Source organism: Oratosquilla oratoria, chromosome 12 (assembly GCF_046742065.1).
Source record: "Oratosquilla oratoria isolate Oo_2021 chromosome 12, ASM4674206v1, whole genome shotgun sequence".
Lineage (NCBI taxonomy): Eukaryota > Metazoa > Arthropoda > Malacostraca > Stomatopoda > Squillidae > Oratosquilla > Oratosquilla oratoria.
In genome coordinates this window covers 65,124,688-65,136,407 of record NC_134788.1, presented here as the reverse complement: position 1 = coordinate 65,136,407, position 11,720 = coordinate 65,124,688, and the positions used below count along the sequence as shown (strand labels likewise).

General features: G+C 39.1%; 1 protein-coding gene across 1 annotated transcript; it reads left to right on the top strand.

Annotated features, from left to right (window-relative positions):
- Positions 1 to 1,124: 1,124 nt before the first annotated feature.
- LOC143031939 (uncharacterized) lies at positions 1,125 to 10,140 on the top strand. Its single transcript, XM_076196321.1, has 2 exons — positions 1,125 to 1,447; positions 5,161 to 10,140. Exon 2 carries the CDS (start codon positions 5,778 to 5,780, stop codon positions 6,882 to 6,884), a length of 1,107 nt encoding a protein of 368 aa, XP_076052436.1. The 5' UTR covers positions 1,125 to 1,447; positions 5,161 to 5,777; the 3' UTR covers positions 6,885 to 10,140.
- The last annotated feature ends 1,580 nt before the right edge of the window (positions 10,141 to 11,720 follow it).

Here is an 11,720-nt window from a genome sequence, read left to right as displayed (position 1 = left end):
TTCGCAGGAGGTTTGTCTATCTCACGTAGTATATAAATACACATGCCCAGAGGAGGACTGCACGCCCCCTTTTAGTCTACGTGGGAATGACGACCACCACATTATCCAGAAGAATCACCATGCATTTGCAACACGGAGGACCTAAGCAACACCACTGGACCCAGCATCGACACCACCTCAATGGGGAGACTATGGTCAAAAACATCGAAGTTGTGGCAAAAGAGGAGGACCCACAGCGCTTGGCTATCTTGGAAGCCATCTGGATAAAGGAGCTGCAACCTGCTATTAATAGGCAAGTAAATGACTTCGCCCTCCTCCCGAGCATGAAACCTGTTCGGAGGAGCCAGATGGACAACCCCAAGAAATCGGAGTCTCCTCCACAGAGGCCTCCCATTCCCCGCCAAAGGGAAGAACCTCCTGCCATACGTCGTTCTCAAAGACTGAGAAAAAGATTGGCGCCGAACCCGGGAGTGACCTCACCAAGTACCGTTTCCGCCAACTCGTGATCTGGCCCGGTAATCCGTGATTATATATGACCTCCCCCAGTTACAACACGGTGACTTCTCCCCGTGTGCCTTAGTTTCATTCCCTTGGCTTGTCCGGCGAACCTAACCACAACAAAAGCTTGAAGTTGAGAATAATATTTGACATCATTCATCAAAGTCATATGTTACCCTTCACTGAAGTATTCCTGCTGTGATATTTATGCCCTCGTTTTGTGCGTCCTACATACATCACTTCAGTTTTGTTTTTGTTCATTTCTAGACCATTTCTTTCTAGTCCCGTGTTCCGCCTCTATCGCGGTGGTTTTCAACCTGTGGTCCCGACATGGGCCCCTAAGGAGTCAGTGTTCTACGATCGGGACCCCAAACTAAAAACTAGTGGTGTTTAGTGAATGCCAACTGATTCTATTCAGTGTTGAATTGGTTTCCAGGAGGCTAGAGGACAGCAATACATAAGTGTGGGCTACATGGGAAAGTGTGTTGAGGGCTCCTACTCTATCGTGTCAGCAATCACAACTGCATCATAGAATTATAGAAAAAATGTGTAGAAAATAGAAAATCGATAGAGAAAATAGAAATAAACATAGATGTAGAATTAAAAATAGAAAACAGAAAATAGAAATAGCAATTAAAATAGTAATATAAACAAAAATAATAGAAAATACGAATAAGAAATAGAAATATAGGCCTATATAAAATATAAATAGAAAATTAAAATGTAAATATGAAATAGGAATAAGAAAATAGATTATACAAATATGAAATAAAAATGAAAAGTAGAAAATACGAAACATAATGTCGTTTGTTTACATATGACGCCATAGCCCGTCAAGCATCGAGTTGCACTCGGTCAGTCATTTTAAGATTTTGTTTTCTTGGCTGTGATTTGTACAGGTTAAACGAGTGTATCTTCTTCTTGAATTCGTAAGAGCAATGATATAGGGGTAAGACAGCTTAGTGTATTTGCCACTCTTCAATTCTCGTTCGCACTGTATATGGTATTCTGAGCAAGGGTGGTGTTTATCAAAATGTTTGTCAAACTCACAGCTGCAATTACCAATACCATTGGATAGCTCTTATCATTCTAATGTACTCTGAACACCAGATATAAAAACCGCAAACTAATAGTAACGTCAGCAGCTACATAAAAAAAAATTGGTAGAACATCTTTATATTTACCAAGGGTTGGTACAACCACTGAAATTCCAAGTTTGGTTGAACCCTTCAATTCTTGTTGCCTGTAAAAGACCTTTTCATTACAAGCAGAAGTTTTTTTTTTAATCACTTTAAAAATAAGGGAGATATGGCATTTTGAAATTTTCTGGAATTCCAAATTTTTGGCTTAAAGTAGGTACAGGCACAAAAAATAACAATAATGATAATAACCATTAAATTTGTGTTGCATATGAAAGAATTTTTTTTTTTTTAAATAGCTTGAAAAATAAGGGAGATACATTTTTTTTTAGCCCGAATTTTTGGCTAGATTTTACCAATACAAAGTGTGAGAATTGAGGGTGGTAATTTGTAAAGATTTTGGTAAAGAAATACACATAAACTCTAAGCCACTGGTCCGATTTTATTGAAATTTGGAATACAGTACTTGGTTTTTATGGGTCAACAAATCACCTGAGCATGTCAAAAACAATTTGGGACATCTCCATCATACCAAATTTGCCTTTTCATGGCAACTATTAAGTTGTCAATTTATAGATTATCTAATAAATAAAAGCGGTTTTGTGTCTGTCTGTCAGACTTTTTTCTCGATTCGATCGATCGACTAATTTCGATTTCGACGACTCAACCTTACTTTGTAAATGTTTCAGATTAAATTTGGCTCCAATTCATGAGTAGCATTCAAAGTAATTGAGCTTTTTGAACAAATATTGGCTATTTAAAAAAATAATAATAAGAAAAAAAAAACAATATATAATAAAAATAATAAAATACACTTGCCATACATACCTTTGATAAGTTTTTAAAATTGAGAATAAATTTGATAAAAAAAAAAAAATTAAACGAGCTAATATCAATTTCGTCTCTATATTATACAATTTATTCGTTTAATTTTTTTTTCATTTGTTCGATCGATCCAGGTGACGCGATTCGAACTGCCCGATTTGTTGTTAGTCGAATCGCACTTTAGGTTAGTAATAAATGAAGTCGTCACCTCCTCATTCGCTCAATAAAACTGGTAATTATAGCGGTAGTGTTTCAGACTTGAATCCTTTTAGTATGGATTCTAATATCATCATTAACACTGTTAACAGTAGTAGAAAAAGAAAAATAAGTGAAAATTGTAATAGTAAAAAAAAGAAAATAAGTGAGATGAATGAAGAAGAAAAAGAGAGAATTTGGAATGGAAATGAGGAATATAAAAGGAGAAGAAGAGAATCATTAACTGAAGGTCAAAAGCAAAAAATAAGGGAAATTGACAAGGACGCACATAGAAGTCAGAGAAAAAACCTTAATGATGAAAGAAGACAAGAAATTTTAGAAATTGATAGAGAAGCGCATAGAAGTCAGAGAGAAAACCTTAATGATGAAAGAAGACAAGAAATTTTAGAAATTGATAGAGAAGCACATAGAAGTCAGAGAGAAAACCTTAATGATGAAAGGGGACAGGAAATTTTAGAAATTGATAGAGATGCACATAGAAGTCAGAGAAATCAATTGAATTTGGAGCAAAATGCAAGAATATTACAGTCAAGATGGAATGATTATGCTCAAAAACAGACTAATAATAACTATGGTGAAGCGTTTAGATACCAAAGCTCAAAAAATTATACAAATATGGCATATATTGGTCAAATGAATAAAATTTGTAAATATTGTCGAGCTAAACTATTTCAAAGTGAGCCTGCAGGTTTATGCTGTTCTAACGGTAAGGTAAAACTTAAAACAATTGGTCAACCACCTGGACCACTTAGAACATTAACAATCATCTTCCTTTAAAAAATTGGATCATTTTCATTGAGAAAAAGTATATATATATATTTTTTTAATTTTAAATTAAGAGTTTATCGAATTCATCAACATGCTGAGATCTCAGGGGAGAAGCCCCTTTCTAACAAAATCTAGTCATCAATAAAATCCAAACCATTGGCCCAATTGACTTGCAACTTGGCGTGTAAAGGTTATATGGATCAACAAATCATCTGAGCATGTCTAAAGCAATGTAGGACCTTCCTTTTATACTATTCCTACTAATACCTATCATGTTGCCATAGCAACTATTGTCAATTAACCCCTTCGTTACCGACCTGTCAACCTTACGTAAACAAACATTCCAAACCGTCCCACGAATGGCTGGAGCCTTATGTTTGTAAACACAGACACTTACCACCACGTGGGTAGAAATAACCCAGAAACCGAGGCATTGAGAGCCCTCCATACACACAGCTTATAACTGTGACACGTGCGTGTCACGGGGAGCACGCTCGGCTCCTGGCGGGTGCACTCAGCCGTGACACACAGGTGTCACAAAACACACATCCGGTACTCAAGGGGTTAAGAGATAATCATTCATAAATCCAAACCGCTGGCTCAATTGACATATGCAACTTGGCATATGAAGGTTTTATGGGTCAACAAATCACCTGAACATGTCATAAACAATGTAGGACTTTCCTTTTATGCTATTCATACTAACACCGATGATGTTAGTATGCTGATAGTAGTAATGTGGGACAAGCACACATATCAACTTCATAAATGTATTGGAAATACCAAAAATGGTTAATTGGTCATTCTCTGTCACAATACACTGTCCAACCAATGTACTGGATACAGGTGCCGATGATAGTATATGTCTGTACTGTTATTATGTTTTTGTATAAAATGTTCATATGGGAAGTGTCCATTTGAGTAGAAATGTGGACAAGATCTAATTAGAGCAAAGCTCATAGAACATCCAACTTGACATAGATTAATGTTAATAATCAGGGACACCTAAACTAAGAGAGTACTAATATAAAAAAAGTTCCACAAATAGAATTGGGATTTTTTTCTTTCCTTGCCCATTATTATCAAATGAGTGTTGCAACCAGAAAGGAAGAAATCACAGGCTTCCTTAAAGATGACCAGGTATGTGTATATAATTCCTCCAAGTTTAAATGACCTGTAGATTGAAAATGTTTTATACAAACAGGCATTTTACTGAATGTTACGAGAAAAGATATGGATGAATTTTATTTATTACGTGTTAAGAATCTTAAATGATGTGACTTGCATCACTTATTTGAGACAAATGAACTGAATAAACCTTCCTTGAGTTGGTCATGTTTAGATTCAGGTCTTATGAGCCCAAACATGGTTTGTTATGGAGTTATATTAAAATATGACTGTTGTGGCCAGCTGGGCCATTGTCCACTTCCAAATATCATGACATGATGAAAAATCTATAGCAAAATTTGAATGGTTCTGGTGGAGTTAGTATGCATGTAGCTATAGGATGATTTTCACCTCATTTCTAATGAAAAAGTAGAATGGAATATGATATCACCATATCTGTAAGTGTTTCTTCCTATTTTATGTTAGGCCATGGCATGTGCAAAGGGCCTTGAGTATAAATTGTTTGTGTACAAAACACCCACTACCTCATTGGAGTATATTGCACACTTTCAGAGTTAGGTGATATTATAAATGCTTTTTTTTCCAGGATGAAGGTAAATATCACCACTTCATCGGAAGAACTATCTGTAGATTCCATACTTGTTATACAATGAAAAGGACCTTGTGTGATATCTGTGGCACAATTATATCACTAGTCATCTTAGATATCACATGATGACCCTCACTGGAGGGAAGCCTTTCCAGTGTGACCTGTGCAGTTGAGCCTTCTCGCAAAAGGGTTCTCTCACAAAGCATATGATGAGCCACACAGGAGAGAAGCCTGTCCAATGTGACCTGTGCAATGTAGCTTTCTCACAAAAGAACAAATTTTTCATACGATAACCCACACTGGAGAAAAGCCATTCCAGTGTGACTTATGTGATAAAGCTTTCACACAAAACTGTCACCTTAAAAATCACTTCATGGCCCACAGAGAAGAGAAGCATTTCCAGTGTGTGATTCTGTTTTCTCAAAAAAGGATGCTCTCACAAAGCTTATAAGGAAGCACAGGATAGAGAAGCCTTTCCAGTGTGACCTGTGTTTCTGTTTTCTCATGAAAGGATTCTCTCACTAAGCATATGAAGATCCACACATGAGAAGCCTTTCCAATGTGGCCTGAGCAATCAAGATTTCCCATGAAAGAATGACCTCAGAGATCATGTAATGACCCACACAGGAGAGAAGCCTTTCCAGTGTGACCTGTGTGATTCTGATTTCTCACAAGAGGGTCATCTCAAGCAACATATGAGGACCCGCATAGGAGAGAAGCCTTTCCAGTGTGGCCTCTGTGATAAAGCTTTCTCACGAAATAATCACCTCAAAGATCACATGATGATCCACGGAGGAGGGGAACCTTTCCAGTGTGACCTGTGCAATTCTGCTTTCTTACAAAAGGATTATCTCACAAGGCATATGAGGACCCACACAGTAGAGAAGTCTTTCCAGTGTGGCCTGTGTGATAAAGCTTTCCCACACAAGAGTAATCTCACACAGCATATAAGGATCCACACAGGAGAGAAGCCTTTCCAGTGTGATCTGTGTGGTTCTGCTTTCTCACATAAGGGTGCTCTCACAGAGCATATGAGGACCCACACAGGAGAGAAGCCTTTCCAGTGTGGCATGTGTGAGAAAGTTTTCTCACATCAGAGTAATCTCATACGTCATATGATGACCCACACAGGAGACAAGCCTTTCCAGTGTGGCGTGTGTGGTTCTGCTTTCTCACATAAGGGTGGTCTCACAAAGCATATGAGGACCCACACAGGAGAGAAGCCTTTCCAGTGTGACCTTTGTGATTCTGCTTTTTCAGTAAAGGGTACTCTCACAGAGCATATGAGGACCCACACAGGAGAGAAGCCTTTCAAGTGTGACCTTTGTAATTCTGCTTTCTCACAAAAGGGTGCTCTCAGAAAGCATATGAGGACCCACACAGGAGAGAAGCCTTTCCAGTGTGGTATATGTGAATCTGCTTTCTTACGTAGGAGTCATCTCACAGAGCATATGAGGACCCACACAGGAGAGAAGCCTTTCCAGTGTGACCTGTGTGATTCTGCTTTCTCACAAAAGGGTGCTCTCAGACAGCATATGAGGACCCACACAGGAGAGAAGCCTTTCCAGTGTGACCTGTGTGATTCTGCTTTTTCACACAAGGGTACTCTCACACAGCATATGAGGACCCACACAGGAGAGAAGCCTTTCAAGTGTGACCTTTGTGATTCTGCCTTTCCACGAAAGAGTAATCTCAGAAACCATATGAGGACCCACACATGATAGAGTCCTTTCCAGTGTGGTATATGTAAATCTACTTTCTCACTAAAGGGTTCTCTCGCACAGCATATGAGGACCCACACAGGAGAGAAGCCTTTCCAGTGTGACCTTTGTGATTCTGCTTTTTCAGTAAAGGGTACTCTCACACAGCATATGGGGACCCACACAGAGGAGAGAAACCCTTCAAATGTGACCTGTGTGATTCTGCTTTCTCACAAAAGGGTGCTCTCAGAAAGCATATGAGGATCACTTGATGAACCACACAGGAGAGAAGCCTTTCCAGTGTGTCCTATGTGATTAGGCTTTCCCATGAAAGAATCAGCTCAAAAAGCACATGACTCACACAGGAGAGAAGCCTTTTCGATATGACCTTTGTGATTATGCTTTCTTGAAAAAGTGTCATCTCACAAGGGATACGAGGACCCACACTGGAGAGAAGCTTATCCAGTGTGACCTTTGTGATTCTGCTCTCTGAGAAAAGTGTTATCTCACACAGCATATATGGACCCACACAGGAGAGAAGCCTTTTCAGTGTGACCTCTGTGATTCTGCTTTCTCATAGAAGAGTCATCTAACAAAGCATATGAGGACCCACACAGGAGAGGAGACTTTCCAGTTTGATCTTTGCAATTCTGCTTTCTCACTAAAGAGTAATCTCACAAGGCATACGAGGACCCACACTAGAGAAGCCTTTCTAGTATGACCTTTGTGATGAGGCTTTCTCACAAAAGGGCTATCTCAGAATGCATATGAAGACCCACACAGGAGAGAAGCCTTTCCAGTGTGACCTGTGCAATTCTTTTTTTCTCCAATTCAGGGTCATCTCACCCAGTATATGAGGACCCACAATGGAGAGAAGCCATTCCTGTGTTATATAGCTTTCTCTTAAAAGAGTTCTCTCACAAAGCATATGAGGACCCACAGTGGAGAGAAGCCATTCCTGTGTGACCTGTGCAATGCAACTCTCTCACAAAAGAATGACCTCAAATATCATGTGATCCCCCTGCACAGGACAGTAGCCTTTCCAGTGTGACCTGTGTGATTCTGCTTCTCACAAAAGAGGTCTCGATCATCACAAGATGACTAGTAATGCACACGGACATGGTTGTCTTCTGTAATCTGTAGGTGTTTGTAAATTTAGAAATGTAAAAACTTTTATTCAAATAACAGTTACATAGAACTGTCATTTGGATATGTTTATGAGAGTGAAAAGCTACAAATTATATGGAAATTCAATAAGTTAAGATAGTGTGTATGAAGAGTGGGTGAATGCCAAAAACAGAAGAGAGAAGAAATAAGGAGTTAGAAAATAAAATTAATGTTGAGAATTAGTAAAGGACTTGTGTGGTTTGGATGGATGCCATGCAAAATGTCTGAAGAAAGGAAGCACAGTAATGGTGGACTGGCTGGTGAGGTTATTTAGTGTTTGAGACTGCCTGTATAGTTCCACTTTACAAGGAAAAGGGGGACAAGTGTGAGTGTAGTAGTTTGAGAGGGATCAGCTTGTTAAGGCTTATAGAAGGTTCTTGATTGATTGGATTAGGAGAGGAACAGAGGGAGTAATTGGTGAGGAACAGTGTGGGTTTAGGACAGGTAAGGGTTATGTAGATCAGATTTTTGTGGTAAGATATGTGAGAAAGCTATAGGAAAAGGTAAGGATGTATTTTGGGCATTTATGGATCTGGAAAAGGCTTATGGCAGGGTAGACAGGAATGCACTGTGGGAGGTTTTGCAGATATATGGGATAGGAGGAAAGCTGTTAAGAGCAGTCAAGAGTTTTTACGATAGTAGTAGAGGTTTTGTTAGGATTAGAAATGGAGAGAGTGAGTGGTTTGAGATAAAGGTATGACTTCGTCAGGGATGTGTTATGTCACCCTGGCTGTTCAATTTATACATGGATGGGGTGGTGTGAGAGGTGAATGCAAGGGTAGTGGTTCAGGGATTGGAAATAGGTAAAGAAAATGGAGAAAAGTGGGAAATACACTAGTTGTTTGCTGATGACACTGCACTTGTAGCAGGATCAGAAGAGGGATTGAGGAAGTTAGTGACAGAGTTTGGGAAGGTGTGCAAAAGAAGGAAGTTGAAGATAAATGTGGGTAAAAGTAAGGTGATGAGATGTACAAGGGGAGAGAGTGAGAGCAGACTGGAAGTGAGTATTAAGGGAGAGAGACTGGAGGAAGTGGGTTAGATACTTGGGTGTGAATGTGGCAGGAAAGGGAGGAGTGGGGTGGAAGCGAGTAAATGCCTAGGGTTTAAAAAGTGTAATAAGAAATAGACATTTGGAAATGGATGCTAAGAGGAGATTGTATGAAGGATTGTTTGTACCGACAGCACTGTATGGGGCAGAAACATGGAACATAAGAGAGGAAGAGAGAAGGAGTTTGAATGTGTTTGAGATGAAATGCCTGAGAAGTATGATAGGGGTTATGAGGCTAGATAGAGTGAGAAATGAGGAGGAGAACAGGGGTGGAAAGGGAGTTGGGAGATAGGATTGATGAAAGAGTATTGGGATGGTTTGGACACATGGAAAGAATGAGTAAAGAAACATTAGTAAAAGAGGTGTGGAAGACAGAGGTGAAAAGAGTTAACATAAGTGGGTGACCTAGGATGAGATGGGTGGATGGGGTAAAAAAGGCATTGAGGAAGAGGGGAATGTCTGTTGAGGAAGGATGGGAGAAGACAGAAGATAGGTGTGAATGGAGAATGGTTGTGTATGGATGATGTTGTGATGCATGAGGGAGAGTGGGTGGGGGGTGAGGGAGTATGTATGAGAAATAAATTGACGCAGCCCGAAGGGATTTCTCCCCATGTTCTCCTTTTCTGCATTAGGGGATGGAGAGGTGGGGTTGCCAAATGAATGAAGCGGCCTTGCTGTGGATGTGTTGTGTTTTGCAACACTGCTTCTGACCCAGGGCAGTGGACAGGATGCAGAGATGACCCGTCATCCAGGAGGTGCCAAGATACGAAGGAGGGTAGAGGGGAATGGAGTGTGCAGGGGATGGAATTGGTGGGTGTGGTTTCTATGCCTTTTGGCTACCTCCTGTGTAAGGGGAAAAAACCTTTGGTATATGTATGTGTATATATATATATATATATAATATATGTATAGTTGTAAAGTTAGGTTAAATGTAATTATTCAGATGAATATAAAATACATAATAAATATTTTTGTCAGCTATGTCATTGTTGCCATGCATAGGACTCTTGAAATACAAAATCAACAAAAAAGAAAATATAATAATGAAATAAAATAAAGATATATGCCTAATGATTTGTCTTATTTATGGCACTCAGCACATAACTCCACCAATGTCAATCACAAAATCAAAAAAGATTATTTTGCCCACATTATAAATGATAGCAGGCCACTTTATATAGTATTTGTATATGGTCTATAAATGCCAGGGTTGCAAAAATAATAATGATAAATCCTTGATCAGCATATACCTCAAAATATAAAAACTCATTTCTTGCTCTAAGACCCACATTTCCACAAAATTTCATCATGAAAAGCCTTTTCAATGTGGCCTGTGCTGTGCAGCCTTCTCAGGAAAGAGTGCTATCAAATGTCACATGATAACTAACACTGGAGAAGACCATATTCAAGTGTCACCAGTTTGATGCAGCTTTTGCACACAAGTGTCACCAAACTTCACATCATGGCTCACACACTGGAGAGAAGCCATTCCAGTGTCATCTGTGTGATGTGATTTTCTCATAAAAAGAGTCGTCTCTAATGTCACATGATGACCCACATAGAGAAACCATTCTAGAATATTCATTTCAAAAATCATGTGCTCATCCACTCTGGAGAATAGCCTTTCTAGTGTGACTCATGTGATGCAGCTTTCTCATGAAAGGATTATCAAATCTCACGTGATGACCCACACTGGAGAAATGCCTGTCCAGCAGCATGACCTGTAACATGGAGCCTTTTCACCAAAGGGAGATTTGAAATAGCATATGTGGGAAGAAGCCTTTCCACCATAACTTGTGCAATGTAGCTTTCTCATGAAGGAGTAATATCAAAAGAAATATGATGAGCACAGGAGAGATGCTTTTCTACTGCTACTTGTATGATGCAGTTTTCTTGTGAGATGTTTTTAAAAGTCACATAATAACCCACACAAAATAGAAACTTTTCTAACATGATATTGCATTGCACATTTCTCATGAAAGACTGGAGTTGTGTGGGGAGATATTCATTAGATTCAAACCTAGACCCATGGGATTTGAGGAGGAAATGAATGTGACGCACTTCTTAAAAAAAAAAAAAAATGTTTTATACCTGGCTACAAAGTTCTGTATGAAATGATAATTATGATGTTCTTTACCTTGACTTTAGCAAAGTGTTTGACAAGGTGCCACACCAGAGACTAAATGAAATTAAAGCCCATGGCATAGGAGGAAAAGCGTTAGAATGAATTAGAGCTTGGATTAGTAACAGAAAACAGCAGGTTACCATAAATGGAGTAAAATCTAGGGGCAATGTAACTAGTGGGGTCCCCCAGGGCTCGGTTTTGGGTCTCTTGTGTTCATTATGTACATAAATGACTTAGACAATGAGATAAATAGTGATGTAAGTAAGTTTGTGGATGACACTAAAATAGGATGTTTAATTAGGTCAGGAGACAACGCAGAGATTCTGCAGGATGATCTTAACAAATTGTTCACATGGTCGGTGAAATGGTAAATGAACTTTAATATCTCTAAGTGGAGCGTGTTAAACGTAGGGCTACACAGCCCCGAAAATAGATACAACTTAGATAACATGTTTTTAGAAAAATCTGAGTGCGAAAGGGACTTGGGAGTTCTGGTGAGTCCGGACCTTAAAACCAG